The sequence below is a fragment of the Pseudopipra pipra genome, chromosome 5 (assembly GCF_036250125.1).
Source record: "Pseudopipra pipra isolate bDixPip1 chromosome 5, bDixPip1.hap1, whole genome shotgun sequence".
NCBI lineage: Eukaryota > Metazoa > Chordata > Aves > Passeriformes > Pipridae > Pseudopipra > Pseudopipra pipra.
The window spans coordinates 66,095,947-66,110,747 of record NC_087553.1 but is presented as its reverse complement, the minus strand read 5'-3'; the positions used below and the strand labels follow the sequence as shown (position 1 = coordinate 66,110,747).

General features: G+C 36.2%; 1 protein-coding gene across 1 annotated transcript in view; it reads left to right on the top strand.

The window, feature by feature from the left end:
• PCLO (piccolo presynaptic cytomatrix protein) overlaps positions 1–14,081 on the top strand; it is a 348,414-nt gene extending 334,333 nt beyond the window's left edge. The window contains exons 24-26 of the mRNA XM_064656444.1: positions 3,535–3,669; positions 4,283–4,428; positions 9,022–14,081. Coding sequence (XP_064512514.1) covers positions 3,535–3,669; positions 4,283–4,428; positions 9,022–9,162 — 422 coding nt within the window. The 3' untranslated portion in view covers positions 9,163–14,081. The remainder of the gene's footprint in view (positions 1–3,534; positions 3,670–4,282; positions 4,429–9,021) is intronic.
• The last annotated feature ends 720 nt before the right edge of the window (positions 14,082–14,801 follow it).

Here is a 14,801-nt window from a genome sequence, read left to right as displayed (position 1 = left end):
TTTACAGCAGCAGTCACTTAAAACTAATAGCAAAACTAATTAACCTTTCACAGTGCTGAGGGTGATAGTTCTACGAGAGCAACAGCTGATGTTGCCATCACCGCAGCAAATTTAAACTCCTTGACTTCTCAAATACCTTCCAGCAATTTAGCTAGTAGCCATCACCCTTTAATTGTTAATGAATTGTTAATAAGTATGGTCCCCTAAAAAGAAGTGTGCTGTCATGTAAAAAAAACACGATGCATTTGATCATATATATAGATATATTTAAGAATTGGTTGCCTACAGTTATCATGTTCCAGAAGTGCAGTCCTGCTGTGCGTATCTGTGGTCACTTTGTGGTACATCAGTAAGTGTGCATTTGATATATATGTAACAGGTAAAATATCACACTAATTCAGCTTAAATATCTCTTATCCTTTTCAATTTTTACTCTAGCATATGTTTGTAGAATATATTTTTTCACTCCTTGTTTCCTAGGTAAATTAGACAATAATTCTTTTAGTACTTTACTATATGGTTCTTTGCCACTGTGATAAACCTGTTTTGCTCCTGTTGCATCGAAAATTCATCTTTATTGAGGAAAATGTTAGTACTCAAGACAAAAATTATTTTTCAATGCCTTGGAAAGACATATTGGTATTTTCCTCAAAAGATATGCAGTATCACTTTCACTGTATTTACTTTTTTTCAGAGTTGTGTTGTAGCATTTATCATCATCCAATATACCAAAATACCTGCAATCTGTTCCCTTCTCACATCACTTATGATTGATGTTTTCTAAACTTGTATAAGAATGCAAAAGGTTGTGACTTGGTGCTGTATTTTGATTTATTCTTACCAGTGCAACCCTTGGGGTCATCCAATCCCATGACACCCTTAGGAAATTTATTCTTGTCACACCAAAGAACAGTCATGTCCAGCTCAGCCCACTGTGAACTCTCTCATCAGCTCTTAGACAGTTCGCTATTAACACTTCCCCTCATCACTGTATCTCTCGTTTCCATTTAAAGAATCGACTCCACAAACCAAGGCACATGTGCTCTATTCTTACACACACATTAAAGGAAAGATGTAATGAGCATATAGAAGAAAGGGGGGAAAGTTAAGAAATGGAGGGAACAGCAATCTCTTCTGAGTCTACAAAACTCTGCTAGGTTTTGAAGTGGTGATTTATTTCAGTGCAGTGTTTCATAAGGCTGGTATTAAGGCTCGTTCACTGCTTTTTGTGGGAAAAATGAAAATTAGTATGAAAGCACAAGAAAGTTATCATGCTTCATGTGCTTGCAGCTGGAGATCATTGTTTTCCCCATGAGGCCTGAACAGCAAAGCATGATAGTTTGTCCTAAAGAGCATCTAGGGATATAGAATAGTCCACAGAAAATTTCCAGATGTTGAGAAATGGTGCTGGAATTTTCTAACTTAGTTTACTGGAATCGTTTATCCTTTTTTCTGGCTCATAGCATCACAAGTAGCATTCAACCCACCTCATCTCATTTTAAGTTGAATGCACATCTAAGAGGTACGAAAGCAATCAAGAGACGATCCTAACAACTGTTGCAAATAGAGTTTAAAGGACATAGAGGGCATAAAATAAATAAGGTAAGTATATTTTCCAGAAAAGACTGTGATTAACTAAAGATTGCCTGAAACTGTTTGTCTTACAACTGTTCATGCTGGACTTTTTTCATGGTCAAGGATTGGAGTGAGTGCAAGAACTAATATTGATCACAAATCCAGATTTAAACAGCACCTTTCAGGTGTGTCATGTCTTCATTGGTGGTTTGAGGATTTTGTCTACAGAGAAAAGGAGGCATTATAACTTTTCTTGCATCTCTTTCCAGTCATTCAAAATCCATAGTTTAACCAAGATAGACCCAATGAGCACTCAACACTTTCCAAAAAAAGGCATTATAACGGATTAATGGATAAGAAAAGGGACATTGTTGTCCTTTCCTTCTTTGATCCCAGCTACAAATGATATTTATTGCTGCCATCACAAGATGAAGGTGTCATTCTCTTTGCACAACCATATTGCAGAAAGAAAGTTGCTATTATGGCATATTCAAACCTACAGAAATGGCTTTGCCATGACTAAATATTATGAAAGAATCACTTGCCTCATAACAGGTTTTCTCCCACCTTACAAACAATAGGTGAAATGCTGACGCAGCTGAACCTGAATTACAAATTTAATAATGACTGTAAGTAAATTAGATACCAGCTCCAGTTTTTGAGGAGAGTTGGGGGCCCAGGTTATTGCTGAGATTGTTATTAAATTTTTATTCATGATCCCCAAAAACATTTTAAGTAGGAAAAAATAGAATTGACATCTGCAAAACAACAGCTGTCATTTTTAGTGGGGATTTTTCAAATTCAGCTATACATTTGTGATACAAGAAGTAATCTCTAAATGCCACTTGGCAACTTTATACTCTTTAATGGAGAACCTTCTCCAGATGTATCATAATTGTTTACTCTCTGCAGAATTGCTTTGCACCATACAACATATTGGCACAAGCTTCTAGAATTTCCAGTAATGTGTTAAAGCTCCAGCCTGCTGGCATCAGAAACTAGGTAATATATAATCCCAGGGGCTTTATGCTTTCATTTCTTTTGGACTAATATCTAAAGAGAAGAGGACAGTGAAATAATATTTTCCGTAGCAGGACAATAGATACAGAAGCACAAAGCCTCCTATGACATGATGCTATTATAGAGAGATTGGAGCTGAGGACATGGGCTCTGCTTCCATCACCATACACATTTAGAAGGTGTAGCCCTGCTTCACTCTGCCTGGCTTCTGTAAAGCCTTGTGGGAGGACAAGTAGAGGAAAGGCAAAATAGCTTTGCCTACATTTCCTTCTGTGCCTTCTCTCCATCTCTGGACTGATTTAGAGAGAAATCCATAAAATGTAGGAATAATGGGCCTGTATTTCTGCCCACATAAGAAGAGAAAATGTCTTTACTTTTAAAGGTCACTGTGAGCACTTCCATTTAAATTGTGTGAATGATATTGCTCCATGAAACAAAATGCTGACTTCACCAGCCTTAATTCATTGCCTTTCAATACCTTTCAACTTTTAACACTCTATTGAATGTTCTCTTTTTTCTTTTGTTACCTTTTTTTTTTTTTAAATGTGGTAACTTCAGAATCTTGTAGTAAAAGTTTCTGAAAAGGTGAATTGCAGTGACCGTTATGTGACTTGTCATGACTCCTAGAGAAATTTCTATTCTTGGGAAAAAAGCTCCACAGAGGCAAATACATTCTGAAGCATTTAATCTAGTTATCCAAGTGTACTGCACGTATCTACCATTTGCTCATCCAAGCTATACATTATCCTTACACTGCTGACTGAAAACTATAAGCTAAAACTTTAGTTATAAAAACTGCAACTCAAAAAGAAAAAAAAATTAAACCCCAAACTAAAAAAAAAAAAGTGGAAAAAAGTCAGAAAGCTCTACTCTCCAAGTTAGAAAGATACATTCAGTTTCCTTTTACATTAATGAGGGTTGCTTTTTCTGCTTTTCCAGGTAAAACACAGGTTATGGGTGAAATCAAGATTGCATTAAAGAAGGAAATGAAGACAGATGGAGAACAGCTGATAGTAGAAATCCTTCAGTGCAGAAATATCACATACAAATTTAAATCTCCAGATCATCTACCAGGTATCACACAGAAAACAGCTTCATGGTACTTTGAAAACATCAAGTAGGCTGTTTCTTAAGTCAGCTAACAACACCACTAAAATGGGAAAGAAAATTGCTTCTTAGTCAGGATGAATATTCTACAGGATTCTTTTTTAAGTGCCTTTTTTTCTCCTGTGAGCAACTTTAATGAAAGCAAAAATATTTTGTAGAAGCAAATTAACTCTCAGAAGTTAATCCTCTTTTTAATTTACTTTTAATTGCTAAAAGTTAATCCATTTTTAACTTTAGTAAAAATTATAAATCCCTAGGTTATTAAAGAACAGTTATATCTAGTAGAAAATTGTATTTTGGTGAAAAAGCTTTTTAAAAACTAAAATATCATGTTCATTATAATATTTTCATACTTAGATAAAGACATCAAGGTATTTGTTCCTTTAATGACAGTGCTGTAAACACAAATTAATTCCCTTTGATTTAGTGGGGTGATTCCATTTCCACACCATGTGAATGAGAACAGAATATGGCTCTGTAAAATATCATTTTTTTCACAAAAAATGCCCTCTGTTGAAATCATTAACAACGATTATTTAAAACCTTCTGTATGTAACTCATTGAACTGTTTTTTCCCCAGACCTGTATGTGAAGCTGTACGTTGTCAATATCTCTACCCAAAAGAGAGTAATTAAGAAGAAAACCAGGGTATGCAGGCATGACCGAGAGCCTTCGTTCAATGAAACTTTTAGATTTAGCTTGAGTCCTGCTGGGCATTCTCTTCAGGTAATTCTGCATTTTATTTAAACCTAATTTTGTATGTTGTCCATGCTGTGCTGTGGGCATTTGAGATCAATCTTCTACCCCAGTTGTTTGCTGAAAAGAGAAAGCTGCAAAGGAAATAACACAGTTACATAATAATGGAACTATCAGGCTAGAGGAGGCATTAAAAGACGGGTTACTCCATCACACCACACTGAGGAAGGCCTGAAAATTTTAGGTTTGATCTATTCTTAAAATTGCGTAGAGAAGTGAGTAATGCATGCCTTCCAAGAATAATTTCTATGTATTTAGAAAGTTGAGTGCAATATCAAACTTAAATATGCCATATTTTTAAATTAAGCTTACTTATCCTTAAGTATCCTCACAAAGCACAGAGGAAAACTGATCCACTTTCTCTTTAATTAATTTTTTTTTTTTTACATTTAAAGGCTGTTATCTCTCATCTCTATTTTTCCAGGCTAAGTCAACCAAATTTCTCTGATATATCCTTTTGCCTAAATGCCGAATCGTTTTATCATTCTCTCCAGTTCTTCAACTTCTTTAAAAGTCATGGTACCTAGAATTAGACACAATAGTTATATTCATGGACATTGAGAATTACTGATTATGCCAAGTGAAATATTCTGTTACATTTGTAAAGGAGCTGACTTTTTTTTCTTCAGTCTGTGATACATCAAGTGATGTTTATTTCAAGTGATGTGTGGAACTGGTTTGGGAACAGTCCCTCTTCTGTGTTTTAGTTGCTTAGACAGGTTTGATAATATGGTCAAGCTGGCTTTTTTAGACAGGTAGGATTCAATTTTCCTACTTTCATTTATTTTCACATGAGTAGATTGTTGATAGTTGTTGGACTTACCAGCATCCACTTAATGTACCCTTAAATCTTGCAGACCAACCTAAATAAGCCAGCTACATTCTGATGACTAAAATTAGTCTGGATTCTCCAAGTGCCTACATTAGGCATATTGGTTGTATCATTAAAATTAAAGCCAAAATGGATGTTGCTTACAAAACAAGGCCAACAAAAATAGATGCTCATTTTCCTGTGTTAAGGTGTCCTAACATATTGTTTCAGTAGACTCAATAAAAGGCTATTTAATAATTGATATTATCTGGGAAAATCCAAAGTGATCAATAAAGTCTTGTCAAAGTTTATGAGCTAAAATTCCTGTAAAAGCTCTGCTTCCAGTGGTAGTTCGAAGAGGAAACCATGTGGAGTAGACCAGTAAAGAAGAACTCACAGAGTCCTATGGAAAAATAATCCATCAAGTTGTTAGGATGGGAGATAGTGAGGGAGGTATCCGTAGAAACACTCAGCTGGAGACTTGACAGCACTTCCTCAAGAATTCTGTGGTATATAGAGAAGAGACTGATGGGAGACCTCACTGCGGTCTTCAACATCCTCATGAAGGGAAGCGGAGGGGCAAGTACCGATCTCCTCGCTCTTGTGACCAGAGACAGGACTTGAGCAAAAAGCATGAAGATGAGTCAGGGGAGGTTTAGGTTGGGTATCAGGAGAAAGTTTTTCAACCAGAGAATGGTTGGGCACTGGAACAGGCTCCCCAGGGAAGTCACAGCACCAAGTCTGAGAGAGTTTAAGAAGCATTTGGTCAATGCTCTCAGGCTGATGGTGTGACTCTTGGAGTGTCCTGCACAGGGCCAGCAGTTGGCCTTGGTGATCCTAATTGATCCTTTCCAACTCAGCATATTCTGATTCTATGATATGTACTGGGAGTGCTCATCAGATCTAAGAAAATGAAGGCTGTAAAAGTATCAAGGAACAAATTTAAAACAAACAAAAAGTATTTCTACTTCATGAAACTTGGAGTTCGAGCTGTAAAATTTATTCCCATTATATATTGTGAATTCTAAAGACTTCCACATAAAAAATAAGTGGAGAAAATGATTGGAGAAATTTATGGGCAAAAGACCTCATAGTCTGTTAAATGCAAACTTGCTACCTGTGAGTCAGGAACCGAGTTGTCCACAGATCATAGTAGATATTTTGAAAGACTGTCACTACCTGATTGCCTTGTTCTTATATTCTGCCTTATACACTGCCCTCTGCACTTTTGGAAGCAGAATATTTGCCTGGAGACACCCATGATCTGACTCAGTATATCTGGTTTTTTATGCTCTTCAAGCTTATCAGTTGATTTGTTCCTATGGCAAAGCATGAAGCTGGATGATTTGAATGCTGAATCTGAGTAATGAACATTTAGGGCCAAAGAGATGGACATTGTCAAAAGAGATTTGGAGGAGAGGGAAACAAAACAAAACCAGAATGCATAAAAGGAAAATGGAATTGGAAGATTAAGGGAGAAAATAAGATCAGAGAGAGGGAGTAAGATGAGATCAAACATGATAATCATAGATGGTACATTGTAAAGAGCTATGAAAACTAACCAGAGGCAGAAATTAAGACAAGGAAATGCATTTAAAAAACCAGCAGCGAGAACTGTGAATAATAGGCATAAAAATGGGAGCGTGGGCTATTGAGGAAAAAAAAGGGGGGAAAGAAAGCAAAGAAAAAAAATGAATTGTCTGATACAGAGTACTGGGGATAAGAAAAAAAGAACCCTGGAGATTAGAAAGTAAGAGTAGCTGATCCAGGACAACAAGACTGGAATTTAAAGGCTGGGGCAGAGAAGAAACAAGGATGAGACACAGACAAGCTAAAGAAGACAGATCCTAGGGTTCCAGCTTGGAGGAGCGGAGAGAAGGATCACGGACAGAAGCGATGAAAAATTGTTAAAATTTTTTCTGTCCCAAAACTGTTGACGAGTCAGAATGAAAACGTTCTGCAGTAAACATTTTGACAGGTTTTAGACAAGCACTTGCCTCAGCCCCTGGCAACTTTTTCCTTGTTTCTCTGATTTCCCTGTTCCTTGGTAACTCACCTGGGACACTTCTGGAAAGCACTAATCTTCTGGTTCCTTCACCTTGTTCTCTAGCTGGCTCCTCATTGACTGCAATTAGAAATACATAATACATATGCAAGGTTAATCAGGAAAAAACAGAACAATGTATTTCACGGATGTTCTGGTTTAGTTTTTCAGCTTCTGGGAGGTCCATTCTTCAGCAAACACTGAACCAAGCAACCTAGAAAGCCACCAGCAGTGGAGGCAGGCTGTCTATTTTCTCCAAGGACAGATTTTCTGATGAATGGACTTTCCTAATAGTTTAATGCCTAAGAGTAATTTGGTCTTTCCTCCTCAAACCTCTTGACTAACAGCCACACAGGTCTAAGCTGTCCAGGTACATACCTTACTCGCCAATTGATATCAAAACTGGACAAGGAACTGGAAAGCCTATTCTGGAAAATCATTGCAAATTTCTTCCCTTTTTAAATTTATTTTAAATGTTATTTGTAATGTAAAATTTGCAATTTTTACTTTTTTTCCAATATCAGAATGGAAAATTTTCAAAAAATATTGATGTTCTTGATTAAAGGAAATTCTAGCTCTTCTACAGTTCTGTTACATGTCTACTATCATATAGTCTCTTCCAGTATTTCAGCAGATACAAAATCCTTGATTTCTGTCATTCTTGTTTTAGCCTAGATCTTTGAAACTGAACAACAAAATGCCCTATTTTCTCTCCTGCTGGTTCATGCAGAGGGTGACAGCCTCCTCCTGTTATCAGTTACCTCCCTTTCTTATTGCTTGTTGGGGTCTGTTCAGTGACTGTGAATTTTACAAACCTGCTCCTAATCCTATTATAGAAATACAAATTTTCATTTCTTCTTTTTTGTTTTGAAAACTTAGCAAGTTGTTAAAAAAAAAAGGAAGAAAGAAGAAGCATTACTCTTCTCAATAAATAAGTTACTCAAGAAATAAGAAATGTTAAAATTTTCCTGAATGTATAACTGTAACTCACACCCTGAAGTATAACTATTATCAAATGCGTTTCTCATGTGTAATGAACCTAGAGATCCACAGAATGAGACAAGTCCTTCAGAGAAGTGCATTGCTTGCACGGCATGAACCTTTTTAGCTGGAAAAAATATGGCTGGATGACATATCAGCCTTGAAAACCCAGTCTGCATAGCTTACACAAGCACTAGGGCTATTCATTACCCTTCCCACGCTCTATGTCTGGGTGAGCAAGAGCCACAAGACCAGATCCAACACTGTATTTCTCATCAGAGAAATATCAGGAGTGAGATTTCAGACCAACTCTACATTTTAGATTAGACCACCACAAACCAGACCTCTGGGCTTTTTCACACGCTAGCTCTGAGTTACAGCCTACATACAGGGCACCTTCTGACTTTCACCTGCACTTTACCTCATAACTTAAGACAACCTTCTGTTTATCTTTAGTAACCAGCAGGTGAACAAATGCTCACTATCATTCAAGATTGTCTTCTAGGGGCTACATCCCATGATAATGAAGTAGAAGAGGGAGAAGATTCAACTTTTACAGGGCTTTCTTTTTATTGGGAAGGTGGTTCCATATACAAAGTTATGATCACTCTTTCTTTTGTGTGTGTGGTAAATCAGAGCTCAAAATTTCTGAATCTGTCTTGTTTGCTAGCAAATTTAGTATGTTAATATACACATTGATAATTCTTTATTATTATTATTTTCCCAGATTCTACTTGTCTCCAATGGAGGGAAGTTTATGAAAAAGACACTGATTGGGGAAGCTTATATCTGGCTTGACAAAGTGGATCTAAGGAAAAGAATAGTAAACTGGCACAAACTGTTGGTCAGCTCCACACAAACACACTGAGCAGAGCTGTCTGCTTAGGGCACAAAACCTGCAGAGTCTGCTCTAAACAGCATCACTCCAAGACTATAGTTTGATATCATTGTATTTAGCTAGTCTTTCAGAATACAAAGTAGAAAAGAGCAGTCTCTGGGCTACACAGCACACTTAAATGAGGGCTAGTACGCTTGTTTTTGCTGCAAAAGACAGAAAAGGAAAAGAAAACCTGGGCCCAGAAGTTAAAGTGAGGCTGTTTGAAATGAAGACTGATACGAGGGCTCCGTGTTGGTGGACTCTTTGTGAAGAGAGTAACTGTGAAGGAGATGCTGAAGGCTGGAGGCAGGTGTTAACGTGGAGTTCGGCTGCAGCTGGAGGCAGTGTGATGGAAAGTGCAGTCTGGTTTTCTGTACATCCAGAAGGAGATCATTTTATGCAAAAGCACCTAGGGTGACTGACTTTCCAAATCTCACTTATCAAAAGTGCAAAACTTGCTCCTCTGCACCTTAGGATTTCTGATAATTTGCTATAGTGAGATTATGCCACTTGACACAAACACAAGGCGTTTGCAAGAGTGGTAATGTTATTTTACATTACTTTTTTTCTTCTTTTTCTTTCAGAAACTATGCTGTGAAGAATCAGATCTGATTGTTTTATTTGTTTCTGTGTCTTAACAATGGATATAAACCACTCTCTAGAATGTTACGAATTAAACTATATTAACGGTCTACAATTTGGGATGTGATTTTAAAGAGAAGGGACAGGATATAAACCACACTACATCAGAAAGAAAAAATGCTGTTTTAATGTCAGTGACACTGTACTTCTCCCCAACCTTTGCATCAGGAGGTCTAAAACAGTTTGAATTGAAGAAACTTAAGCACTGGGACTAACAAAATTATTTCAACTAATCCATTTTTCAGCAAGCAGGCTTTTTCTGAAATTGTATGCAGATGATGAATTCTAGGACATTTAGTGGGCCCTTTGGAGCAGTAGACCCACTGTGACAACACCAACCCACTCAATGCAGGGCTCCGTATCAACACTAGTGACACTCTAGAAAGAGGAAGGGACAGCAGGGCAGTTCCTGACTGGATGCTGTTACATTAGAGAAGGTGAAGAATATCTGCTTGCTATCTCAGGTGAATGTCTGAGTATAATCCACTCAAAAGCATGGCTTCTCAGGAAAGAAGCAAATAGGAAGGTAACTTGCAAGATTTAAGGCTGTGTCAGCACGTTGTTGCCTAAAGTCCCACTTTCAGGAATTTGAAGCTGAGTGGTTAGCTCACTTGGGAAGAAGCTACTGGCTAGCATGGCTTAGGCTGGTTGTTGTGTTTTCCCTTGTACGATATTTGAAGAGGGGAGAGCTTTTTCTCTCATTTCCAAACGTATTGCAGTTTCATTAAAACCCAAGAATCAATATGGTACTGTCGTGGTTAATTCCCATGTTACTCAGAAGTCATTTAATATTTCACAGCTTCGTTAAAAAGTTTCCCTGGAAATATGATCACATGACTTTGCATACTTAGAAAATTACCAAATTTCTGCATGTTTGACATTTATTTTTCTTGCCCAATAAGGACCTATCGCAAATCATTTAATGTGCATTATTTTATATTTCTTGAATATATGTAGTACACTTCCACAGGTTGTGCAAGATCAGCTGACAATATTCTTCTGGAAAATATTATATGCTTTAAAAAAAAAAAAAAAGAAAAAATAAGGCTTAGATTATTCAGCAACTGGATTGACCATTGAAAAACTACACCATTTAATTTGGTGACACTTCCCACATATAGTTTTTAGTTTATCTTTTAGCAATTTAAAATAACAGCATGGCACAGGAATATGAGAAGAAACACGCAGAAGATATTAATGCTACACACACCAAGGAAACTCCTGTTATTGATAACCTGCTGGTCACTTGCTTAACTTGCAAGCAGAGCAATCTTTCCAAAATCTTATTAGCTATCTCAAAAACACAACATCACTGACAGTGGAAGTAGAATGTGTGCTTTAATGTTGAATTTTATGCTTTCACCAGTGTATGTATACCCTACCTCTCACATATTTTAAAAAACAGTCTGCTGGAGTTATTGTAAAAATTCTATATGTTTTGATGTTGTGTATGTTTTTATAAGACAATACTTCAAAGAAAAAATCCCCAGTTGAACTAAAAGATCCTATATATGACATATGTGTTGCTCTTTTGGTGGGTTACCTTGCATTCCTGATGGCTATACTGTGTTTTTTCTTTGAAAAAAGACCAACACCACCCCCCCCAAAAAAAAATCCTAGGTGAAATGCAAGCCCTGAGGTGTGCAATTTTGTGCAAACTGCTGGTAATTTTGTTCTTGCTAAGATTTGTTATAAAGGCAGCAAGTAGCACTGGTAGTTGCTATGGAGATTTCCAACTGGAACAAGCAGTATCTGGCTGCCTTAGTGGAAGCCTGTAATCATCACTCTTAATTGAGAAAGTGGACAGGCATGTTTTGCTCTCACACACATACAAATGTGGCCAATATTTTTATTGAATAGTTTTGTTGGGTGGTATAGCTGCAGCTGTAAGGAACAGCTACCTCTGAGGTTGATCAGCTGTCAGTAACTGGTTTAATTCAAGCATCTTTGATTCTCTGAACAATACACAAAAATGTTTCTGCATGTTGAAATAGCAGTTTTGGACTCCTGTCATGAAACACAAAGAGTAGGGTTTGTGAGGAACATGGCACTGCCTTGGCCAGCTGCAGCAAGGACAGGGCTCCCTCGGTGTCACCCAGGGTGGGCTTGTGTCAGACGTGGGCCCACGCACTCGCTCTTTCCGAGGCAGCATCATTCAGAGGTCACAAAATGCTACCAAAGTGTGCCAAGTTCCTTTTTTTGACCAAATTTCTAGGTTGTACTGAAATCACTCTATGCAACACAGATTCATGTTTGAATGCATAGTTTACTTTTTTGTTGTTTGTTTTATGAATGAAGTCAGGAAAAACTCTTGTGACAATGTTTTTTAAAAAATAATCAAACAAGGATTATTAGTATTTTTTTACCTTTTTTGTATATATCTCAGTATAATTTTTTTGGTTTTTTCTCATTAATTTTTGTTTGTTTTATCTGGCCAAAAGTGCTTAGATGTGGCAACAGGTTTTATCATTTCTGAGTGATTGATTATTAATGATTTCACACATTTCTATGATTGCTTTGAAGATTTCTATGATACATATTGCAGGGAGGCAACAGCAGAGGCATTTTAACTTTTTTAATTCATAAATCTGCTGAGACAAGAGAAATTGAAGCTGCTTCTTTGTTCAAGGCCTTGTATAGTGGGAACAAGCTGAAAAATGAGCAAAAGCACAGTGTGTGTGTGTTTACAAATGATAGGGATTTATAATGTTATCATAATTAGTAATATGCATACAATGAGCAGCAAACAGCCACTTTTTTTTCCAGGTTAAAACTAGACATGAGAGTTTCTATGATGAATGTTGAGCTAGTTCTTTATCATTACACTTTAAAGGGATAGTATCCAGAGGCAATGAGTGCTGCTTCTTTATTATTACCCATGTTTTAACATTACGTATATCCTGTGTGGAAGAAACAAAAACCAGTTGAAGTCAATAACAATCAATCTATTGACTTGAACTGGTTTTAAATTGAAACCTAGGAAATATAGGATGCTGGGTGTTTGCATGGTTAGGTTGTGGGATATGGTAGCTGGTAACCAGCTGATATTGATTCTTACTTTGAGGATGATGATGAAGAAAAAGAAGACATCTATTATATTGTAAGCTAGCGTGTGCCCAATAGAGATTATTTAATTAGGATTTAGTTTCATGGAGATATCATAAAGATGTTAATAGTATTTTTTTAAATTATTATTTGAATCATAACTGACACTATTTTTAACTAGTTTATTTTCATTGCTACAATGTTGAATGTCCCAGATTCATTATTTGAGTATATATCTAGATATGTACATACCTATGTGAATAGCAGAGAAAATTTGTGTGAGTGTAACTTATAAAGGTAATGAAACAGAGAGGAATTTTAGCATAAATATCCACCTACATTATATTTAAACTTTATTCCTATATGCCTTGTGAATTTTCAGTACACCTGGCATGTAGGATGAATTGCTCTTTATGAATACATGTTGCCTTTAGAAGGAAAATAGAAAGAATAAGTGAGACCGGATACTCTCTCTTTAAATCACAAGAAGCATTTTAATGTTTTCTATATGTTCTGTTTTATTATTTTGAAAAAATTAATAAGCAGATATATTGAGCTCAAAAGTTATAATATATATAGGTATCCATAACTCAAAATAGATTATTTGAGCAAGAGCTGTTTTCTTAATTTGTTACCCTGTAAATACTTATGCATTTTTTGTAAACCAGACTGAGTTTAAGTTATTAACTCCATCTGACATCCAAGCATGTGATTGTGTCCTTATTTGATTGTATCTTATAGATGTTCAGTGATGTGCTCAGGTGCTCAATGATGGCTGACTAGCGTGTGTGCTGTCATGCTACAGACAACATGTACAGCACACACAGTGTTTAAAAAAATCCAAAAAACACCAAAAAAACCTGCAAAAACAACAAAAAAAAAGATTAGTCCTTGAAGAAATGTAATGTTTCCTCAGTGAATGTTGCATGCATAGATGGTGGTTTGTTGATATTCATTTTGGTTTGAATTTCTTTTAATTTTTATTTTGCTTTCAGAATCATCAGGAAAAAAAATACAGACTTGTTCTAAAAGCTGTAAAAACTGAAACAAAAGCAGTATGAGAATTGTATAAAAATGCTTGTAAATCTGTCCCAGTTTTCACTTTATGTATAAATCCATGCCATGGTTTTGTGATTGTATACAGGATGTATCTTGACAACTTATGCAAATTGTGCTCTATAAAGGCTGTTATCCCAGTCTGACAAATAAATATTTAAAATATCTGGTTTGGTTTCTTTTTCCTAATCAACATGAAAACCTATTTCCCATTTGCTGACCACAGTGATTTTATGGTAATGCTGTACACACTCCCATGCTCATCTGTCTTATTTCAGCATTAACACACCTCCCAGGGTATCACCCACGTCCCACATTTCATTTTGAAATAAGGAATGGCTTGTTCATGAAAACTTTTCTCCAAAAAGGTCAGAATCAGAATCACATGCAACTTGATATCTTCATACAGATTCATCTCTGGCATTCTATATAGACAACAAATACATGTGCATACATCAGAACCATTTAGGAATGTCCAGGGTTTTGTCTCTTCACTATGAAGAAAAAATGAATTACAAATTTAGCCTAACTCCATATCCTTGTAAGTTCTTGATGAAGACAAGAATAAGAAAGAATCTGATAAACCCTAATGGGATTTTCTCTGGCTCTTTCCTCCAGCAAAAAGGTTTCCAGGAACAATATATTTTAGAACTTACTATAAACAAGAAATCTTTTTTTTCAGCAATTGTTTTTATGTTACTGAATTTTACCTGACTTGTAAAACATCTGTGAGGTTTTCCCATTGAGCCATTCTGAGTCACGTCTAGATCTATATTATATTTCCATAGTTTCTGTCTTTGATACAAATAATTTAAAAAAAAAAATCATACCCCCCAAGTAAAATAAATTGTTGTTTGATCCTGGCATCTGGAACATACAGCCTGGAT